The 24,788-nt window shown below is 34.5% G+C and overlaps 1 protein-coding gene across 1 annotated transcript; it reads right to left on the bottom strand.

The window, feature by feature from the left end:
- Positions 1-5,198: 5,198 nt before the first annotated feature.
- LOC133866775 (protein SAR DEFICIENT 1) lies at positions 5,199-9,979 on the bottom strand. The gene is made up of 7 exons (XM_062303405.1): positions 9,802-9,979; positions 9,596-9,671; positions 8,715-9,261; positions 6,489-6,649; positions 6,155-6,349; positions 5,880-5,976; positions 5,199-5,733 (listed from the first exon to the last, which is right to left on the bottom strand). The coding sequence occupies exons 1-7, from the start codon at positions 9,888-9,890 to the stop codon at positions 5,531-5,533; spliced, it is 1,368 nt and encodes a 455-aa protein (XP_062159389.1). The 5' UTR covers positions 9,891-9,979; the 3' UTR covers positions 5,199-5,530.
- Positions 9,980-24,788: the final 14,809 nt, after the last annotated feature.

The following is a 24,788-nucleotide window of genomic DNA, read 5'->3' as shown; positions in this document are numbered from 1 at the left end:
ATGAGTATAGGTTTTAAACAAGAGTAATGATTGAACATCACCTAAAAATACAACTTTTCACCACCTTGACTATGTGGCAAGGTGGTCCCCCACTACTTTTTGAGTTTTTTTATTTGAATAATGATTCAATGCCACCTAAATATACAACTTTTCACCACCTTGCCTATGTGGCAAGGTGGTCCCCCACTACTTTTTGAGTTTTTTTATTTTTTAAAAATAAATTAAAGTGGGGGACCATCTTGTCACATAGACAAGGTGGTTAAAAGTTGTATATTTAGGTGGCAGTGAATCACTACTCTTTTTATTTTTTAAAAATAAATTAAGGTAGGGGACCACCTTGCCACACAGACAAGGTGGTGAAAAGTTGTATCTTTAGGTGGTGTTCAATCACTACTCTTTAAACAATACCACAAAGATCAAAAAAAACTTAGGCCAACAAATTTTCAAAATGAGAACAAACAAAAGACTGAAATGAGGCCAATTATGAGCCTTAAATGAATATGGATTTTAAACAATATCATAAAAGCCAAAAATATTGGGCCAACAAAATTAGGAAAGGCCAAAATATGGGCAATTTAACCTCTCTTCTTTTTTTTTCAAAACTTTTCATCTTCCCGAGAGTATATATACACCTGATTACTCGTTCACCACAAAAACTAAATCCTAGCCTACCCTTTCACACATTTAATTAAACACCAAAGAGGTAGAGAGCAAGACATCGTCAGTAGTAGCCCACGACATGAGCTCACCGGACAATTACCTAAAGACTTCCAATAAATCAACATAAAACAAAAATGAAAACAGACTTACAAGAAATCTCACAAACTTGCAAGAAATGACACAGAACAATATCTACCAACTTTCAAGAAAACGACACGGAATAAAACTAAGGAATCAATCAATTACGGCAAACCCATGTAAATGTTGTCTTTATTTGTAGCATCATGTATCACAAAGATCCATACAGATACAAAATAAAGTTAACCCCAAGGATTTGATAAGTAAAAGGCAATTAATCAAAAAAGAAACAAAAAAAAAGATAACTCCAAAGATCCAATGAGTTGAAGGAACTTATTGGAGTAAAAAAAAATGACACGTATCCGTTACCATATTTGGATACTGAAAATGTGGTGTGAAGAAGAGGCAATGCGAGAGTGACAATTACCTCGAGAAATGCTGTTAATTATTACATTTTTTTGTCATTCTCATGAATAGAATCGCAGATCAACAGTTCCTTTGTTACTATGCACTTAAAATTAAAGGTGTCTTTTTAATTTTTTTTTTTTTTGAAAGGAGAGGTGTCTTTTTGTTGTTTCGTATTTTAAAACAACCAACCAAATGCTCATCTCCAGCATGATCCAACCATGTTATGTTGTTTGAAAAAAACAAAAAAAAAAAATGTTCTCAAACAGGTTGCCAAACGGACTATCACTTTCACACGAATCGTATCTTGAAAATCTGTCAAATGAAAGGAGTGAAGAACAGAAACAAATCTGTCCTTTTGATTTCCCCATCTCTCTTAAGTCTTAACTCCGTCAGATGATAAAAAAAATCAATTTTTATTTCTTACTTTTTTATTTCTACGTCAAAGAGGACTCCTCCTCACCCTCCTATCATTGATAATTTTAAAAAAAGTAAGACAAAGAGAAATAAATGTAATCATTCTCTGCATTAAAAAAGACAAATAAAAAAGCTGACTCCGCTCTTCGAACGAATAAAGGTTCTTTTTTTTTTTTTTCTTAAAAAAAAAAAAAACCAATTTGTTTTAATTTAATTTATAAAATTATCATGTCATGTTTTTTTAACAGCAATAGTTGATTAGTTGGGATGGCTCTTGGCGTGCAACGTACGTGCCTAGTTTTCTGTGTTTTGTATTATTGTAATTGTTAATATTATAATTTTAATATTATATTTACCTTATATTATAAAATAAATTTAATATCTAAATTATTGAAAAAGTATATATTGAATTTGTTAAATATTAAATTTATTTAGAAAATTAATTCAATATATATTTGAATGTATGCTTGTTCAATGCATCTCTCATTTCCACCTCAATAAATCATTCTTTTTTGTTTCCAAAGAAATGTTGTTAATTAGGTTACTTTCTATGATTCAATGCTATAGCAGACAATAATATGTCTAGTTATTTTCTGTAAATCATAATCTCGTAATTATGGGATTCCATAGTAAATACGCATGCATCAGCTGTGTATATATATATAGTTTGTACACCACCTGCTTAAAATTATCAAGAAAACAAATAATATTCTCTCGAGTCTATTTCATTTTGGTGCTTAGTTTTCTATGATAGATTTCACTAGGAGTTTACATCCAAATGCAAATGTAATTATTTGTAATATTCACAGCTTAATCCGCAAAATATGAATGTTACATATAGATATTTTTCTCGATTTTTTGAAATTTAAATTCAACTATAATTTAGTGGGCAAATTCGAGGCAAATAAAGTTGAAAAGAATGTTTGGATAATTTGACTTTCTGAGATAAAATAGAAAAAAGTGAGATAAAATCTAATTTATTTTTGAAAAACTCGAACATTGTAGCAAATAGAACCAAAATTCTTCTTGTTCTCAAACATCCAACTTTCTTTTTTTTTTTTTATAGGCAAGATTATTTTGTCATCTATTTCAACAAGTGGTGATTGCACCGTAGTGGCCCTTCCTCGTCTTAATATTCATCGCAATATTGCTTTTTGTAAACATGCATAGGGGCGGAGCTACTACCAAGCTTGAGGCCTAAGATTTTTTCAAAAAAATTTAAAAAATTAAAAAATAATAATTTAAAATTTTGCCCCTGAATTTTATTTTATTATTTTTTTTTTTAATTTTGCTCCCCAATTTTTTTTTTTTTCTTTTTTCAACTTGGCTCCTCAAATTGCAACAGCTGGCTCCAACCGTGAACATGAGGACAACTTAAAGGACCTTTGTAGGGCCACCACTTAAGAAATATTTGTCCATTGTAGATGTCATACATTTTAAGGACCAATTGTCCTACGCCATTTCTTTATTTTATACGCATATGATCTTACTTCTTGAAACTTCTTTCAAATTTGAACCCATATCCTTACACTTTAAGAATACACAAGGAAATGGTAATTAATCACAAATTAAATCCACATTAATCAAAGCAAGATGGACAGTTCATTGATGATCGTTGATCTTGAACATAAAATTAGAACTTACAGTTGCTGTGATCAAAGTTGAGACTTCGACAACTATAACTAGCATCGATTATTATGACCGAAATTTTGATATCGGCGACTTTTTGGTCGGCGGTGATTTTGGATAGCATAAGCTATTATTGTTGGAATTTGGCCACTTATTTACCTGAATTGGGCCAAACTTATGCCTCTTTCGACTTTTTTTTTTTTTTCTTCAACCGATTCTTTTGTTTTTTGTTTTTGATGGCGGGGCATGGGTTGCGAACAGCGCGGCTGAGCGGCGATTTCTGGCCGGTGGACTGATGCTGTCGATGGCCAGAAGGTGGCGGCGCGGTTGTCTGTGGGTGGTGACGCCTCTGGCTGCTGGTTTGATATGAAGGCAGCCACGGGCGGCCGTGAGGGGCTGGTAAACGGCCATGGAAGGTCATAGAAGAAGCTGGCGGCGCTGGGTGGTGTACGGCTGGCTATTGTTGCATGTTCTTCTTCAGTAGTTGTGTTGAGATTGACGGAATACCAAAAGAAAAAGGATGGGTTTGTGCGATTGGTTGGTATTTGTTGCAGAACGTACAAGGTAGATGTGAGATCCGATCAAAAAACAGAGGGGCTAGCGTTCGATAAAGGGTCACAGTGGAGCAGCGGATGGGACAGGATCTTACTCGCACATACCAATAATCAGATAATCAATTAAATTGGACAGTTTAAGCAAGAATAATTTTGATTGTGGAAGGCTTGATGATAGGATTAAATGTTTCTATATACTCAATTTCACTTTGTTGATTCAAAGCCTTTAGCTACTAACCTAGTTAATGTTATGAAAGGAAGGTTTAGCACGTAAGAGTATTCTTAGCGGGCTCTTTACATTTAACTCTACTTCAAAATTTCGTGAAAAAATTCATATAAACAAGCTCTTTACTCAATATTATATTTAACATTAGTCAGAATTCCTCTTTAAATGTTATGACCCTAAAAAGCTAAAGTTAACTTCTTCTAATATTATTTCATCCCTATGCACGGCTACGGTTTGAATTACAGTTATAGTTGGACAGAGAAATTAAATTCTGATAGTTAGTTTCGCTAATAAAAAATAAGATTTAGTTAAAATAGATAAATATTTAGAGAGTTTGATATTTAGTAAATTTGAAAAGTGGCTAGCTTAATAATTTTTTAGAGTTCAATTTAGAAGAAGTTTGAAGAATCCATTATGAATGCTCTAAGGACCAAATTCAAAAGGGATAAGAGAGCTCCATATTCCAATACCATAGCACGTCCAAAAAAAAAAAAAAACCAAGTGTTTTATGAAGGGAAAAGGATCCTCTCCATTTCAAATGAAACGGAGAGCATCCATTTAGTGTATTTAGGAGGAGTAAAATGGTCCAATTAAATTGTACCATTTTACCCCTCCTAAATACACTAAATGGATGTATGAAGCCGTTCTATTATTATTGGCATAACTTAAACACCGATAAAAGAAAAATAATTATCAGCGCATAATTACAAACGACGACGATTTATCGGCGTTGGTAACTATGGTTCGAAAATTTATTTGTGTTTTAGTAAAGTGCAGATAAGTATATGGAATGAAACACCAAGAACTTGTCAGCGTTAAAATAAAAAAGGCCAATAATTATTTAACTAAATGAACCCGTTTTTTTAAAAAATAACGCAGTATTTATTGGCGTTGGGATGAAAATTTTGCACCATAAAATTTTAGCCCTAATCTTATTATCTCTCACTTTTGTCTCTAGTTTACTTTCAAGTTGGCAGGGTTAGCCCAAATTACTCTGAGCTTTAAACTTGGGCCGATCGATCGTGCTCTAGGAGATCGAGGACACTAGCGTGGATTGAAACCATTCTAAAATGAAAAATGCTACACAAACTCTCACACTTTTCTATCGTGGCATGGCACTAAAAATCATTATTAAATCTAAAATTTGATAGTAACTAATTTAAAATCTAATAGTGGTTTTTAGTACTGTATAAAAAGATTGCGCACTTAAGACCGAAGTGTTTATAGCATTTATCTTGTAAAATAAATTTGGAAGAGACATTGTTAATCGATTGCCCCTTCACATCAATTATTAATCTTAAAAAAACTGCACATAATTATAAAAACAAACCAAAGGCAGTTCCATCGGAGTACTCGGCTTAAAGCAAAATCACATCTTCCTACACTAACACCACAATATATACTTTTGCCATTGGGTGGCATTGCCTATTTGCCTATATTTTCCATATATATATATATATATATATGAAAAATATTAAAATATTAAAATATAATATACACCTGAAATCAATGCATCATCTAATTCCTTCAACTCCCCCATTGAGGAAAGGCTTTGAAGTCTTTAATTCCCATCCGATGATGCGTCCGAGATGCAATAGTTGATGGTATTTTCAATGTTGGGCGTGCCAATAACCCAGCCGCTATACCCCACGTGTCCATTGCAATTGCTTAATCCAAACTCCACGTCAGTAATATACCCATTTTGTGGAAACGATCTCACCATCTCCAGTTGAGGATTAATGGAATATTGCTGCATCGTTTCGACTGTAAATTTTCATCTACGTTAGTAATGTCAAAATAAACAATAACATTAAGGCAGTCTCATTCAAAGCTCCATCCAAAATAAATAATAACATTAAGGCAGTTTAGAGATACTGTAAATATAACTTGGAAATATAAGTATTTAATACCTTGTGTGATTAAGGCAGTCTCATTCAAAGCTCCATCCACCTCCTGCAAGGAACTCCAGGTGTTATATGCTTCCCACACCAATTTCTCCATATCCCTCTGCAAATGCATGCCCGCGATACCACGTACACATATATTAGTGAGACACAAGTATACACAAACAAAGTATTTTTCTAAATTGATCAGTCGAAAGAAATTAAAATTATTTTTTGGATCGAAACAAATTCCTACAACCGAGTTTTAAAAAAATAAAATAAATAAAGAAGAGGAGTCATACCCTGTCGATGCTGTTTAGATCCCTTGAAACGTAGATTTGGCCATCAATTTCAGCCCTAACAACTTGGCATATAGGATTCAAGGTAAGGGCAAAATTGTGTTTCCGGAGGACGTAGAGTTTGGTGCCCAAAGTGCAAGTCTTGGCATGCTTTATAGTTGCTTCCCAAATTTTCTCAGACATCCCAATACCTAAAGTCTGTTGCCAAAATAATAAACAGGAAATTAATTAATTTCGATTAATTGGAATCTTTATTTGTTAATTAAGAAGTTAATTGGTATATATATATATATATATATATATATATATATATCAATTAAAAATGGAAATTACATACGTTTTTAAGCTTTGAAGGGTCGACAACAGACAGCTTCAAGAAGTCTTGTACTGTTTTGATTCCCGCAGTTGTTAACTTCCTGTGGAAAGCTCCATCTTTCCCAATCTTCTCTAGCCGCCAAACTTCGTCTTCCAACTGTGGTGGATGGTGCTTTTTGTACACTTCAGGAGGAGTGACGAAATTTAGTCAGTATTATACATATTAATTGGATTTTTTTTTTTCTATTTTCTTTTTAAAAAAATAAAAATAAAAAATAAAATAAAATTGAGCTACTCTAATCTATTGCAAATTCACGTAAAAGTCTATACGAGCGTCACGTGATGCCACATAGGTAAAGAAAAAAAATTATTAACAAATAAAATTTGACCGATAAATTTAATTGTTTAGCAGATAAATATGTATTAACAAATTATAAAAAAAGGTTTCGTGCGTGTGCTTCTTTGTACGTGCTTTGACGAGATCAAAAAGTAATTGAATAAAATGAGGGAAAAATATCAACAAATTCAAAATAAATAAAATATAAAGTTAGACTTGAGTCAATGAAAAGGATAAACAATTTTAATTAGATAAGGTTAAGCGCGTAAAGAAAGAAATAAAATAATAAAAAAAAATATATCTAAAAGTTGGGAATCTTTTTGGGACAAAATATTTAGAAGAAGAGGCCAAACTGCTGGCTGTACGTTGTTGACTAAAAGTCAGTCGTTTCGGAAGGGTGAAAGGGGAATGCCCATTCTATATATGCTAATTATGGCCGTGTTTTGCAAGTGGGTTGTCATGTTAAAATAGTTTTTTTTTTTTTTATATATATATTTATGTATTTTTTTTTTCACTTTTTTACATTTTATAATAACAATTAATATCAAAACATTCACATTTTTTTCATTTTTTATATCATATTCATAATATTTTTTATTACTATTTAAATAAAAAATTCATAAAAATATAAATTTTTTTTTTCACTTTTTTATACAAATTTTTTTACTTTATATCACATCTATTATTTTTTACCAACTCTTAAAAATATCAACTCACTATTTTTTATTAAAAAAAAAAAACAAAAACAAAAAGATTTAAAGTGTTTTATACTTTGTCAAACTTGGAACCTTGACCACACGTACATGCACTTCTCTAATAAGTACAAATCCAACGGCCAAAAAGAAAATTATTCAACTAATATTGGGATCAAAAATTTAATTTTGTAATTAAAACTTCACTTATAATTTTTAATTTTTATTATTTTTATAATTATATATTTAAATTTTAAAAAATGTCAATTTAAAATATCTATTTTTCAATTTTTTTTTTAATTATAACCATTCGTTAAAATTTTCTGTCAAAATTTTCAAAACACCCAATTTTTTTAAAGAAAAAAAAATTATAAGGTGTTAGTCAAAATTTAATAGAATTTACAAAAAAATCCATGCATGTATCTTCAAAATTTTATAATTTTTTTAAAAAAAAAAAAAATACAAGGATATTTTAAAAATTTTGATAGGATTTAATAGAAAATTCTAACAGATAATTGAAATTAAAAATAATTGAAAGATGGATACTCTAAATTGACAATTTTTAAAGTTTTAGTACCTAATTGCAAAAGTGATGAAAGATCAAGGGTTATTGGTGAAGTTCTTCTTAAAAATAGAATTCTTTAAATTTTAAAGATTATATAATTCTCATTAAAGTCTTCAATTTTTTCATCTAATCATTTATCACATCTTAAAGATCTTATTTTTATTTTTTATTTTTTATTTTTGGTAACTAAAGATTTTAATTATTTTATTAATTATGGCCTGTCATCTAGTTTGTAAGAAGATTATAGCTACAGGTATAGTACCACAAGTATTTTATTAATTTAATTTCGTTAATTGTAGGTGGAGGCCAGGTGACAAAATTTGAACATATATTTAATAATGACCAAGACTTAATGAAATGATTGAGACCAAAATATTATGATGTCATCTACAACCAATGAAATGTCGATTATTATCATCACCATCTTCATGGTGGTTTGGTCGTCACTGTATATACGGGTTTGCCCTTTTGGTCAGACTCTGATCTGACGGGGATAGTTAATATATTGCTACTTGGATGAATATCCCATGATCCAATGCTTTGAAACATATTAAGATTTAATCAATCTATAATGAAAATGGCATGCATGTCAAGGTTTAATTAATTTGAAACTAATTATGAGAGAATGAAAGTTAATTTGTTTGTAAAACTTACATTCTCCGCGATGATCTTTGACAACAAAGGCTTCGGTCATGGCTTCACAGATCCGAGCAGTATCTTGATAGCTTCCCGGAACAACTTTTGCACCAAGCCTGAATTTCCGGCCCCGAATCCAGCTGGAGTTGTCGGTAAATTCGATATCTCCGATTTGTGCAAACCCTTCTCTCAGGGTAACGGTCAAGTCTCCTCCGGTAAGCAACGGCCGCTTGCCGGCTCTCTCCTTGACGATTTTGTTATTAAACTCTTCGCCGGTCCAAGTTTCAGAATCCCCAGGGAAGTCGCCGTCAAGAACGACGAGTTCTATTTTGATCGAGTGCTGGAGGACTATCGGAACCATAGGATGATCGCTGTCCACAAGATGGACTTGAAGGGGATTGCTGTCCATGTCTGTAATCTTGCTTCCAGTGAATATAGGAAGCGAAAGTTTCTTGCTGAAACAAAGTCTCAAGCTTGATGGCTCTAGTGCTTGGATTCGCAGTGAAGGAGACCTTGTGATAGTGTGGGAATGGCGTCTCAGAGTTGTCTCCACCTCTTCCTTCACCTGTAAACATCAAAAGAACCAAATTTGCATCAGCATGTTTTTCCTTAACCATTGCAATAATATATGGATTAATTAGAGCTTAACAGTTGCTCAAAATTTATCGATAACAATGACCCAGTTGCTTATTTTTAATTTGTTTGGATCGATGAATACCCAGTTGCTTATTTTTAATTTGTTTGGATCGATGAATACCCAGTTGCTTATTTTTTGTTTGGATTAATACCCAGTTGCTTAATTACCAAAAGAATGAATAAAGATACATGAGTGTTAGCTACATTAGTCGGGTTAAGCAGGATTTATAAATTAGGGTTAGAGATAATTAAGCATGACATACCACTCTTCTAAGCAAAGGTTCCAAGGATGAGAAAAGGTTGTGCAGAGAATTCACCATAACCACTTCTCCGATAACACTGCAGTCAAGGGAGAATAACAAAACTCTAATTAACATCCATCAAAGAAAAAGCAAGAAAAATAGAGAAAGAAAAAAGCATATGTATATATATATATATATATATAGCAGCTGAAATTCTGAACACATACGAAGCAAAAGAAGGTCTGGGTTTCATCCGTTTCTCGGGTGGCTGATCTTGGTCGGATTTGGAATCATTAAAAAAGCGTTTCGCCGCCATTGCCAACAAGATTAAATTCCAAGATCACAGAGAGAGAGAGAGAGAGAGAGAGAGGGGTTGGGTTTTGAGGGGTTGCTAGGGACGACACAGGTAGCTATATATATGTTTAAATAGGAAATTAAAATACTAGGAAAGATAAAAAAATGAATAAGAAAGAAGCTTCTTGGAATGAAAGAGGAAACATCTGGGTAACAAAGCAGAGGCTAGCTAGTGACCTGGGCTTATGTGATGTAACGACTTTGACGTCAACTTCCACAAGTCAACTTATCTCTCTCTCTCTCTAACCTCTCTCATCTCTCTTTCAATCACAATCACATGCATTGATCGTGTGGGACCGATGATCCAACGGCTTAGAGTCACCGTGGATTTAGACATGCAATAGTTATCGAATTCGATTTACAAATAGGAGAGAAGAAATGTTGGTACATATACAATTCAAACTACTTCCATTTCTCGGAAAGATCTGATTCATGTTGGGGCCCTTAAACACCGGTCACTGGAGGGCAGAAAGTCACCAACCCCATTTCCATGGCCATTTATAAACGCGTTTTAACGCGATAAATTCTTTCTTTTACAGAGAAATTCAAAAAAAAAAAATTAAATTAAATTAAATAATTAATAAACTATGTGTATATAGAGGGTGGAGTGATTTTTTGGAGGTGTGTTATTTCTACGTCATTTTGATGTACACTAAGATACATTATAAGGTGTAGGGCCGCCCTACGCATATTGGTCCTATACACATTTGTGCATGGATCCCACACTTGATGTGTCTTCGTGTACACTTAAGATACACCAAGGTGATGTAAAAAAATCATTAGCTACCTAGCTAATGATACCCTTGAAATTCCGGCGTTTGGTTCGTATAAAAAATCAGCGACAACAAAAAATTGTCGGCGACTTTTGCGAGTTCCGACAGCAACAAAGAATGAAATGCAAAAGATAGTCTGTGCAAGAAGATCGAGGAAACGCATGCTCAGAACATGGTTTAACAGTTTTAAAAAAAAAAAGGAGAAACCATTTCATGAAAATTAAAGAAGGTTTTTCTGGTCAAATGACCACGATTTTTTACTGTACAAACATCAGAAAATAGGAAAAAAAAATTTACATCGAATCAAATGGAGACCGACTTAATTACAATTTTGCAATCCATATTTTACTTTGTTAAATTACTACTTATCGCAAAAGTTAAAATTAATACATAAAAAAATAGTAAATTTAATCATTTAATTTATATTAGGACATTTTTCATCTCATACCTAAAAAATCAAACTTCACTTAATCGGAATATTAGTTAAAATTACTTATTTAAAAAAGAATAATTCATTAAATTAATTTATATTCTCCACAAGTCTTGAGTGAAAAGGAAAGCATGCAAAACAAAAGATAAGTGATTGATAATGATAGAATTAATTACGACATCCTACATCTGCCAAGCTTAAAACGGACACGAAAATCTGGGGTTTAATCTAACAGAAAAAGAAAGTAGAAGTCAGTAACCTGGAACTGTTTGGCAACTTTCCTTCATTCAAAAATAGTCAGACAAAAAATGGTCATAAAGTCATCACTTGCAATGAATCTACTTTTCCAAGTAATTTCCTTGAATATTCTCCCCATATTAATTATTATATAATTACCATCTTCAACCTCTCTACTGCAATGCCGGCGGAAATCCTACGCGGTTAAATGTACCGATCGGTGTTTTTGTGGAGGGCATTCCGGGGGATCGATGGTGGGTCATCCCAATTTGCACTGTTGGGATATGCCACCTCCACGTGTGCCGCGCTTTTGCTCTTGACCACGCCGGACGTACTCATTGGATTCAAAGGAGGACCAAAATTCACCCCTTTCACCTTATAAAAGGGACTTAGGGCACTTTTGGGTGTTTTTTTTTTTTTTCAAAAAAAAAATATATATATATATATATATATATATACATATTTTAAACTATTTAAATTTGTGATTTGTGAATACTGAAAAAAATTTGAGTTTTAAAATTATGTTCGAATGATTTAAGAAATCTGAAACAAAATTTAAAAATAAAAAGTTTGGGAGTGTGAATTGAATTGAATATAATTGAGAAAAATATATATAAAAATGATTTTTTTTTAATTATTATTATAAAACTAAAAAAACTGATTTAAAAAAAAAAAAAAAAAAAAAGGAACACCCCCAGCTGCTCTTTTGGAGGTGGTTGAGCCACCCTCGAATCAAATGGGGGTGGCTAAGCCACCTCCGAAAATCAGTCGGGAGTGGCTCGGCCACCCCCCATTAATTTTGGGGGTTGCCAATTCACCCCCGAATAACCTGGGGGTGGTCAGACCACCACCAGATGCCCAAGAGTGGCTCGACCACCCATGGATTTTTTTTTTTTTTTTTTTTTTTTGAATTGGGTTAAATTGTTTTGAGTTGGGTTAAAAACAGATCGTAAAGCGGGCCGGGTAAAAGTCGAATACAAATTTAATTTTAAAAACCCACCCAAACAACATTTTCAAACATAATACAACACCCAAACATACCTTAACCTCTTAATAGTAGATACGCGTGCACTTGGTATTGTAACTTTGTAGATGAAAAGTACGATTTTAAACTAAATTGTAGAAAATATTTCATTTGGAATTGCTTTTTTAAAAACTTGCAATTTGAAAAATGTTAAAAATATGTGTTTTCAAATCATTGAAAAATTGGTATTTTTTTAAAAAACACAATTTTAAAGGCTAAACTCCGATTTTTTCAAACGATTAACTGTATTTTTAAAAATTACGTTTTCAAATCTCATTTTTTTAAATCGTAAATCAAAACGGACCCTTAATAAATAAAACTCGACCATCTATATATAACCTCTACCATCTACAACAACGAAGTTCATACGTGGTAACGGGTAAACCCTAAAGGGATTGGTTCAAGTGGTGAAGGCCTTGAATTTATTGGTTTGATTTTTTAAAAAAAAAAATTCGGGTCACACCGGCAACAAAGTTAAGTCTAACTTGATTCACGTCGGGGCGCCTTATATGGATTCAAAATTTTTCTTTTTCAAGTAAATACACAAAGTGACCGTGCCTTAAGAGTTTTCCATCATTAAATGAAAAGGTATATATCATACACGGTTAGCACCATTAATTACCCAAGTTCAACACGTGTGCTCATGGATTGGTGGCATCTAAAAGAACGAATGTGTGGAGCAGATGTGAAGAACAAATAAAATAAGTGAAGTGCAGGGACGTTTCAGTTGTCCAATTCCTTTGGATTCATTCTGGAGGGTATTCTACGGCATGGTGGGTCATGGTGGACCTCAAGATGCCCCGCGTTCTTTTTGACCCATGCATTAATCTTTCACAGAACAAACCCTATTCGCCATTAATTTTAAGGGTTAAATATATTTTTGGTTCTTCGGTTTTAAAAATTTTATTTTTTAGTATTTGAGTTTTAATTCGCATCACAGATGTTATCTCAATTTTGAAAAAAAAAATAAATTAATACTTCAGTCAAATTTTTCATCCAAAAACTAATGGTCCGCCACATGTCAATCCCTGAGGGTTGACACATGTCACAATATAACAAATTAAAAAAGTAAAAAATAAAAAATATTTAAAAATTAATTATAAAATTATAAAAACTAAAAAAAAAAATTATTAAAAACTTAAAAAAATGAAAAAAGAAAAAAGAAGAGGGTGGCTGAGAATAGGGAAAAAAAAATAAAAATAAATAAATAAATTGAAGTGTTTTCACCATTGGGGGTGGTTGGGTTAAAACCCTTGAATTTTTTCTTTTTTCTTTTTTCTTTTTTCTGGGGGTGGTTTGACCACCCCCAGACCGGCCAGCCTGGGGGTGACCGAACCACGCCCGTGGCCCTTGAAAGTTTTTTTTTTTTTTTTTTCTTTTTCTGCCATGGAGCCCTTGGGGGGTGGTTCGGCCACCCTAGACCGGTCAAGAGGGTGGCTCTGCCACCTCGCTTCTTTTTCCTTTTCTTTTTTTTAAAAAAAGTTTTTAATTAATTTTTAAATATTTTTTTATTTTTTTATACTACAACACGTGTCAACCCCTGAGGGGTGACACATGGCAGGACGTTAGTTTTTGGACGGAAAACTTAACTGAGGTACTAATTCGGTCTTTTTCCAAAATTAAGGTACCATCTGTAATACGAATTGAAACTCTGGTACAAAAAAAAAAAGTTTCCAAAACTCAAGGACCAGAAGTGTATTTAACCCTAATATTAATTGCTAGGATTCAAAACAGATCCACTTCTCAATCTAATAGATACGTACGCCGTGTAGAAACAAAAATGAAGGATTTGTGAGCACAGTCTTTCTCGTGCGATAATATGAATAGAAACTAATTTAAAAAAAAAAAAAAAAAAAGGGAGTTAGAAAAAAGGGGCCATTTTAACAAAAAAAAAAAAAAAGTAAAATTAAAAGGAAAAACTTCTTGGGATACCGACACCGTAAAAATCAAAAGTTCAAGATTATGATTATAAAAACATTGATATTTCATGTGGTAAGTGAAATTTTTTCTCTATATTTTATGATATGTCCATTGAAATAATATTTTTCAAATTACATCGAGTTTGCATTGTGTTTTAATGTGGTATGAACCTAGTTTTTATGTAGTATTTCATGGCATGAACTATTTAGTAGAATTTTTATGATTATTTAGAAAGATTGAAAAAAGTTTTTTTATGAGAAGATTCATTAGTATGAAAGAAGGAAAAATGCATATGTATATGTTAATGTGAATGAATATGCTATATATATATATATATAACCCCTCCGGCAAGGGATAGCTAAATTGGCTAGAGACCACGCATCCTCATGAAGCGGAGGTCACTAATTCGAATTCTCCCTCCTCCTTTTGTGTGAACATATCAAAAAAATAAATAAAACCCTTCGGCAAGCGAAAATTAGCATGCAACAGTCATGCATTGATACCGTGTGAAAATTTAGTAAAACCCAATAGTACGACGTAGCCACACAAAGATGTGGGCTCACCTGAGATTCATTTCTTTTATGTACAACCCATGGTGTCATTATAATCATAGTCATATGTTACCAATGACATCATAATAGTCATGATCGAGCAAGGATGTGTTTCCCCACTTAGTTTAGTGCACCCATGGTGTTAGCACAGTCTTAGTCGCATGTCACACATGGCTTAGCATAATCATAGTCGTGTGTCATCTATGGTGTCAGCATGGTCATGGTCGAGCAAGGATATTGTGTTTCTATAATACATCGAACTTTAATTAGGGTTAAGGGTGCCTTAATTATAACTTAAGTATGTTAGGGTTGGTTCTCAGTTGGTAAAGTGTAAGATCTTGGATTTTTTTAAGAATTTCCTGTCTGACTGAACATTCGAAGTTGGATTCGAAAGTTCAATGTCTGTTTGAAATTTTTTTTAAAAAAAGTTGGACACCTTAGCCTTATGTTCGTGCATGAGAGGCCTTTATAAGCACTCTTAAGTTCCTTCCCACCCATTTTCCCATTGCTTAAGAAACTCTAGAGAGAGAGAGAAAGAGAGAGAGAGAGAAAGAGTGGGTTGGAGAGAAAGAAGGTGGATTCTTGGAGGTTTATCTACAAGAGAGAAATATTAAGTTGAGCTTTAAGATTTCTGGGTTTGAGGATAAGCGTTCGAGCTATGGAAATTCATTGTAGAATTATAAATAAACATTCCTACATGATGTTGCAGAGAACTGAAGATATTTTTACATCATTGAATTATATACTTTTCTTACATTATGTGAGCCCTAATTGTATTTTGTTTGCATGATAATATTTCAAATGCTAAATTATGTATTACGTACCAAGCATGTTTTAACTATGAAATATGATGAAACAATTATCTAAAAATGGAGTTGGTGTTCAGTATGGATTACTCGATAATGAGTTCCAATATGAGTACAGCTACCTTGTAATGGGGTGTCGATATGTGTTACGATTACTCGATGACGAGTCTTCGATATGAGTTACGGTTACCTTGTAATAAGGTGCTGGTACGACGGCCTAGCTGGTATGTTTACGATCTCTTGTGGTTAGGGAACCAATACGATACAGATTACATATGGAATGCTGTATATTTTGCCAACACTCTATAGTACGAGGGTTAATGTACTAGTACGATACGGTGCCGTGTGTTCCAGTATGCGATAATAGCTTAAAACTGCATATTTTCTCTATTAAAATAAGCATTATCATGCTATGTTTTATTTTAATTCTTACATCTTAGATTCAATTAAGGAAAAGTGTTGAATTATTAATCTTGAGCATAAAAAAATATTCTAATGTAGGAAATTGCTCTGTTTGAACCTTTTCATAATCAAACCAAGGCAAGCCAAGCAAATCAATGAAAGTCAAAGCAAAGGAAGAAGGAAAGGAATGAGAAAAAGCTGTGGAGGACCAAGGAAATAAAGAATAAATTTGTGGGGCCCACGTAGAAGAAAACAAAACATGAAAAATAAGAAGGGTCTTTCCTTAACAAGGCAAATTGATTTTCTTTCCATACTTGGCAGACTTGTGGGGACCTAACTCACAAAATATTTCATTCCGTGAAAGAATCAGCACCGAATCAGCTATTTCCATGCATAACTCACCAACACATGTATTGAGACATGGAGAAGTCATGCGTTGTATTAATTGTCGAGATTCGTGATTTTTTTCCATGAAGGGCCAAAATTGCAATAATTCATAAATAAGGAAAGAATCAAGAAAGCATGCGTGCGGCATCGAAAGACCTAGCAAATTAGTCTATATATATCATGCTTTGCTTGTGCAAAAAGGAGAAGCCAGAGGAGAGGAGAAACAGAGAAGGGGGCAGTTATGGAGGCTCTCAACCGGTTTTGTTGTTTGTTATTTATGTTTTTCATAAACATAAGTGGCTAAATCTCTAACTAAGGTTAGGGGTGAAACTTAGTATTTTTATGTGTTCTTGAGACTATGTTATTTGTTCTTCATAGATTAATGATTAAATTTAGGGATGATTTTTATTTGAGAGTAATTTAATGAAACAAGTTTATTTTGATTCATTATAATTTTTGTTTATATCAAATGCTTACTTTGTTTGATTTGTTATGATTCGAAAATATACTGAATGCTTAATTTATTGTGTCATGTTTTTGAAGTCAAATTCTTAATCAACCCATGTTTAATTTATTTTATATTTATCTTGCGCTTAATTGTTTTATTTTCCGATTAGGAGAGTTGATTCTCTATCTAGTTGAATTAAAAATATGTCTCAAGAATATGTAATAAATTGCTAGGTGGATCCCTGAGACCTTAGTGTTTTCTTTTAATTTTTATTAATATAATTTAGTTAATCATCTATCCATTGCTCCACTTTTTAGTGGGAAAATCAATTCAATTTACTTTTCTGCACAGTAATAGGAATTTTACTTAGTATCTACTATTCCCTATGGATCAATCTCGTACTTATCAATAATTTATTACTTGCGAAAACCTACACTTGGGTTTGCACCCTTTCTGGTACAACAAGTTTTTAGCACCGTTGTCGAAGAATGTGCTTAAGACACTAAGTTTAATTTATGTTATTTATTTATTTTAATTTTCTTTTAGTTTTGAAATGCAAGATTGATGGAACAATCCTTTTTCAGGTGTGTACCCAAGATCATTTTGCAATCCATACTCACAAACATATAATCACAATTGGCAAAATCACTCAAATATCAGTTGGAAGAATCATTCATTTTTCAATGAACCCCAAGAATTTCATTCTCATCATCCTTTTGTGTCACCACATTGAAATACATTGGAGGATACATTGCAAAACTTTCTTTAAGTCAACAACCAAATCCTTCAAACCAATATCGTGGATGACACATTACAAACCAATACCTTGGAGCAAACATTGGAAGCCTTCATGAAAGAGCAAGCGCAAATCAACCAAGACACTAAGCAAGATCTTCAGGAGTTGAAAAACTCACTCAATAGAATTGAGTCATATTTGAAGAATGAGAGTGAGAACGAAAGATTTTCTGATCCAATGACTCAATATGGGGACAATGAAATTGAAAATCCTCAAGTGGACGATGATGATATGTTTGGTGATGTTGAGGAAGATGTGGATGTCCATGAACTGAAGTTGGTTGAAACTCTTGAGCAAGATCACTTTGATATATCTTGTCTTTATTAACCTTTAGAATCTTGCTTGACTAACTCTTGTGATCTAAATTTTTGTGAGGATTGCACACTTGGATTGGAGTTAAACACCTGGAAGCAGTTTGAACTGCCACCTCATGAGCTCAACCCATTGCCATCGAATGACAATGTGCAAAAGGATAACTCAAAATCCTTGCCAGTAGCACACAAGTATGCGCATTTAAAATTCAATGATGACTTTCCACCGGTAAGTTCATCCAAACTTGATGCTTTGCAATGAGATAAGTCATTTGATGTTTTGTATGATTATAAAAGCATGATGGGTTGGAATATTGCTGATAAGAAAAAAAATGAACTAGAGAATCATGCTTTTTAAATTTATGTTTGCGTTGTAGTTTGGGTTTTCTGTTTTAGTTTTGTTTTTCTAATTTTTGCAGGAATAAGTTTAGTTTCTTTTCATCACTTCAAGGTGCTCTTCTTAATCTCTACTTATTTACTTTATTTTGTTACATTTGGGACAATGTAAACTTTAGGTTGGGGGGAGGAGCTTGATGCTCGATGTTTGTCGTTGTTTTTGTGTTGTTTTGTTTATTCGTTGTTTTTGTATTGTTTTGTTTATTATATATTTTCAAAAAAAAAAAACAAAACAAAACATGAAAACAAAAAAAAAATGATATTTTCAAAAAAAAAAAAAGTTTTTTTTTTTTTTTTTTGTTTGGCGTCTTGTGTGTGTGTGTGTGTGTGTGTGTGTGTGTGTTTTTGTCTCAATTTTGTTTAGTAAAAAAAAAAAAAAAAATTGTTCTAAGTTGTTGATTGAGTATGATTACATCGTAACTGTGGTTTGTATGTCATTGATTTGTTTAACATATTGAACACTGTATGTCATTAAAAATCTGAATCTTTTTACTCACCTGTTGGATTTGAGAAATTTCATTTGTTTGAATTATTTATCATATACACATTAGCATTGGTTCTGTGAGGTATAAGATTTGAATTGAGAAATGTGTGTCTTGAGATTTATAGGATGATTTTATTGATGAAACCTTGGCTTAGATTCCAAATATATATATCAAAAAGAAAAAAAAAATAAGAATATCATCAGTTTGAGTCTCATTGAGTAACCGGACCTCTTGCCTCACTAAGCATTGAGTGTTCGCGTAAAAAGATGAGAAATTCAATTTGATTGATTGTATGGCTAGTTTGGCTTCGTAACCTTTTTGACTTGAGCAATTAAGCCATTAGAGATGTTTTTACATCTACTGCCCTAAAACCATCTGCTTTGGGAGTCACTGGCCCAACACTCGTTATACAGGTCAATTAGAAAGCTTAAGGAGGTCGCATTGCATAGCCTACAAAAATAAATAAATAAATAAATAAAAATTGATTTTAGCCTTGGTTATTTTTATCTGATAGAATTGCTACAAATTTTGAAATACACAAACTTTGAGAAAAATTGAAACCTCATGAGTCTATGTTAATTTCACTTTGCACTTAGTAGAACATGTGTTGTCTCAGTTTTCCAGCTATGAGTTGAATGATTTTTAATGACCAGATGATGTGATTGTGATGTTCACCTTGTTAAACTCATTAATGATGTCTAAACCATGTGTTTGTATGGAAGTCTTTGTTTGTCAACAACATAGTGCTTTAAAATGTTTGTGGATATCATCCCTGACAAACCCTCACGAAACTTCACTTGTCCACTAGGGAGTCTTAGGGATTTAAAAGACTTGTTGCATACGCTAAATACAATCGTACATCCCACGAAAAAAAGATTTATCTTGTTATTTTTTATTTTGTTTTACATTGCTAAGGGACTAGCAAAAAGTCGATTGGGGGGGGGTGTGATAATAGCTTAAAAGTGCATATTTTCTCTATTAAAACAAGCATTATCATACTAAGTTTTATTTTAATTCCTACATCTTAGATTCAATTAAGAAAAAAGTGTTGAATTATTAATCTTGAGCATAAAAAAATATTCTAATGTAGGAAATTGCTCTGTTTGAACCTTTTCATAATCAAATCAAGGCAAGCCAAGCAAATCAATGAAAGTCAAAGCAAAGGAAGAAGGAAAGGAATGAGAAAGAGGCGTGGAGGACCAAAGAAATAAAGAATAAATTTGTGGGGCCTACGTAGAACAAAACATGAAAAATAAGAAGGAGCATCTCTTTCCATAACAAGGCAAATTGATTTTCTTTCCATACTTGGCAGACTTCTGGGACCTGACTCACACATATTTCCTTCAATGAAAGGATCCGCGCTGAACTAGCTCTTTCCATGCATAACTTACCAATACATGTATTGAGACATGGAGAAGTCATGCATTGCATTAATTGTCGAGATACGTGATTTTTTTTCCATGAAGGGTCTAACTTGCAATAATTCATAAATAAGGAAAGAATCAAGAAAGCATGCGTGCGGCATCAAAAGACCTAGCAAATTAGTCTATATATATCATGATTTGCTTGTGCAAAAAGGAGAAGCCAAAGGAGAGCAGAAGAGGAGAAACAGAGAAGGGGGCAGTTATGGAGGCTTTCAACTGGTTTTGTTGTTTGTTATTTATGTTTTTCATAAACATGAGTGGTTAAATCTCTAGTTAAGGCTAGGGGTGAAGCTTAGTATTTTTATGTGTTCTTGAGACTATGTTATTTGTTCTTCATAGATTAATGATTAAATTTGGGGATGATTTTTATTTGAGAGTAATTTAATGAAATAAGTTTATTTTGATTCATTATGATTTTTGTTTAGATCAAATGCTTACTTTGTTTGAGTTGTTATGATTCGGAAATATACTGAATGCTTAATTGATTGTGTCATGTTTTTGAAATCAAATTCTCAATCAACCCATATTTAATTTATTTTATATTTACCTTGTGCTTAATTGTTTTATTTTCCGATTACGAGAGTTTTTTTTTTTTTTTTTTTTGAAGAAAATAGAGAAATATTATTGCTCAATCTGAAGAAATACACTCTGTTGCTACAACACTTTTGATAAAAGAGGGACACTCCCCTACCCAAGTATTGTTCAACAGAAGAGAAATTGCACATTTGGCCAAAACATGAGCAGTCTTATTTGCTTCCCTACAAACATGTACCACCTCCACAGCAGAAAAATGAGAGAAAGAAGATTTAATATCATCGATTAACTGTCCAAATACCTGATCACAGGAAGCCGTTGTACGCAAAGCTGAGACTACCACCAATGAATCCCCCTCCATTACTACTCTGTTTGCCCCCATTTCTCGACCAAACTTCACTACACACCACGCTGCCATTGTTTCGGCAGCGTTAGGATCCACTATTTAGGGGACAGTCTTCATCTTTGCTGCAACTAATTGACCTTCTGCATCTCGGATTACTATCCCAACTCCCATCTTCATTTTTTCCTTTGAAATTGCCGCATCCAAGTTGATTTTCCAAATACCTTCTGAAGGTTTTTTCATCCCTTAATGTTCGTAGACCTGTCACTGGTAGAAACTTCGTCACTGCCAGCTGCATATGTAAACCCTTCCAAGGAGATCTTTGCTGCAGCCATAACCTGAGTTGGATGAGTGAGAACTCCATTAAAGACAAACTCATTCCTCCTAATACAAACCATGCGTGCCACAGTCCAAGCCTCTACCAACTCCTCTAGATCTAGCCTTTCCAGTAGGTACATAAATAACCCCATACCATCCGTTAGAGAATAAGACATTTTTTGCAGCCTCTTAACCCCTTCCTGCCAAATTGCTACAGCAGCTGGGCATCCCCAAAGACTGTGGAAAACTGTTTCTGGTTCGACTTTACAGAAAGGGCACAATGGATCATCAACTATCTTCTTTTTATGCAAATTAACCTTGGTAGGGAGCAGGTTGTTGCAAACTTTCCAACAAAAGTTTTTAAGCATCGGTGGAGCATGCAGTCCCCAGATTGTCTTCCAAACCTCCACATAGTCATTTGCACCCGAACCTTCTCCTCTATCTTGTGTCAGCCTATGTTTTTCCAAGTGATAAGCGCTTCTCACCAAGAAGGTGCTTGCTGTAGTACCTCTCCCAATAATTTTATCCTCCTGCCTCAAAGGACTAAGCAGTACACTACCAATTCTAGCCACATCACCTGAATCAAACAGACTTCACACCAAATTTAAGTTCCACCAACCGGTAACTGGATCAATCAACATATTGACTCTGGCTTCAGGATGCCAAACTGGTTGTAAAGGAGGTAGAAGTCTAGCATGAGGGGAAGGTAACCATGCATCCCCCCAAATTTTAATATTTGCTCCATTACCTACTCTCCACCCCATTCCATTATGCAGTAGAGACTTAGCCTTGGTAATACTGCTCCACACAAAGGAGGGCTCCTTCCCAAATTAGCCTCCATGAAACCTACCCGTGGATAGTACTTCTCTTGCATAACACAAGCTACTAGAGATGACGGATTTGTGAGAAGCCGCCACCCTTGTTTTGCAAGCAACGCCAAATTGAAAACCTCCAAATCTCGAAATCCCATCCCTCCCCCATTTTTTGGTGCTCCCATTCGCTCCCAACTCATCCAATGGACTCGTCCTTGATTAGATTTATGTCCCCACCAAAATTGACACATAAGAGAGTTAAGGGATTTACACAGAGATCGCGGCAACCTGAAAACACTCATGCAGTAAGTAGGCAATGCTTGGGCAATCGCTTTAATTAAAACTTCCTTCCCCGCCTGGGAAAGGAATTTCTCCTTCCATCCATCCAGCTTTGCCTTCACCCTACTGCAAATGTTAGCAAAAGTTCTCCTCTTAGATCTGCCCACCAAAGTTAGGAGGCCAATATACTTCTCAAATCCAGTTGTTATAGTCACCCCCACTATATTCTGGATAAAACCTTGAAATTCTGTTCGAGTGTTTCTGCTGAAAAAAACAGAGGTTTTTGCCACGTTCAGTTGCTGCCCAGAAGCTATCTCATAAGTTTGTAAAATCTGAAAGAGGTTTATCCACTACGGGAAATTGGCCCTACAAAAAAGAAGTGAATCATCCACAAAAAATAAGTGACTCAAACAAAATCTACCTACTGCAATTGGGATTCCCGTGATACGGTTCTCAGCTTCTGCCTTTGCCATCAAAAAGCTTAACCCTTCCGCTACAATTAAAAAGAGATAGGGTGACAATGGGTCCCCTTGTCGCAAACCACGGGATGGATATATCTTCCCATATGGTTGGCCGTTAACCAAAACCGAATATGTCACACTTCTAACACATGTCATAATAAAGGTGATCCACCTTTCTTCAAACCCCATTGTTCGCATCATAGCCTCAAGAAAAGGCCATTCCACCCTGTCATATGCCTTCCTCATGTCAACCTTAGCCACCATAAAGCCCTTCTTTCCACTCATCCTAGAATTCATGGTATGAAGTGCTTCAAAGGCAATCAAAATATTGTCCGTAATAAGTCGACCTGACACAAAAGCACTTTGATGCTGTGAAATGATGGAAGGCAGCATTAGCTTCAGCCTGTTAGCTAGTACCTTAGACACTAACTTATACATCACATTACAAAGGTTAATTGGCCTAAAATCAACCACAGTAGACACACTAGCCATTTTCGGAATCAAGGCTATGAATGATAAAGGAGTTGAAAATACCCCTATTTAAAAAATCCAACACTGCACCACGTACCTTAGCACGGAAGAACAAATCCAGCTTGCAGTAGCTTCTCCACTTCTTCATGTATGGCTTGGTTTCTTTCGGGAGCAAAATTTCTTCTCTTTTACTTAACGGGTCGGTGATTTGGATCGACATTCAACCTGTGCAAAATCACTGAAGAATCGATTCCGAGAAAGCCACCAAAGATGCTTGTTGTCGTGGCACCAGGCGAACACGTCCGTATTGTTCTGGAGGAAAGCCACCAAAGATGCTTTGATTTTTGGGGGCAATAGAGATCCGATTCTAACTTTTCTCCCTACGCCTCCGACTTCAAATTCATCTATCTCCTCAGCTAGCTCCCCCGACTGTAATTGCTACTGCTCGCTCTTCCCCCTACTATTATTCTTAGTAGGTGTATCCTTCATCGTGATATTGTAGCACTATCGTGCTATACCTTGTTCTCCCCTTACTTCACCAACTCCTCTCTCAATTAGGAATTTGATCTTCAAATGCGAGGTGGAGGTAACTACTCTTAGGTCATTGAGAGCGGCCCTTCCGAGAATCGCAATGTAGGCGAAAGGCCTATCAACCCGCAAGAACTTGGACCATGATGGTTTTTGTGGTCGGATAATCCCCGGCCATAACAGGGAGTTCAATGGATCCGATTGGCTGGACTTGCTCTCCCACAAATTCGAGCAAGTGGCTGGGGCCACCTTCTCCGAGTCAATCTCCATATTCCTAAATGCCGACCAATATAAAATGTCGGCTAAGCTTCCATTATCTACAAACATATAGTGGATTCGGTGGTTGGCCACTTGCAGCGTAACCACCAGCGCATCAGTATGAGGGAGTGAAACTCCTGCATAGTCTTCATCGAAAAGCCCCACCATCAAGGACTCCTTTCGGTGGGATTTGTGGGGTCGTTTTATTGCCATGACTTCCCATTGTTTTTGCTACCGAGCATAGGCCTTCCTATTCGCCCGTCTCTCCTCCGCCTCCGAAACCTCCAAATATAGTTTGGATATCCGCGATGACCGGCTAGTTTCGGGGAACGCAGTGCTCAGCTCCCCTGCTCATGCTTCTTCGATTGTCCTCTCGCCTGGGCTCTTCTTCCCTTCTCTTTCGCCGATCTTCCTAGTGCCTCGAAAGAGAATCATCTTGACGCCGAGGCTCCTAGGCTGGATACTG

The sequence above is a fragment of the Alnus glutinosa genome, chromosome 4, assembly GCF_958979055.1.
Source record: "Alnus glutinosa chromosome 4, dhAlnGlut1.1, whole genome shotgun sequence".
Classification (NCBI taxonomy): Eukaryota; Viridiplantae; Streptophyta; class Magnoliopsida; order Fagales; family Betulaceae; genus Alnus; species Alnus glutinosa.
This window is presented reverse-complemented; position numbering and strand designations above follow the sequence as displayed.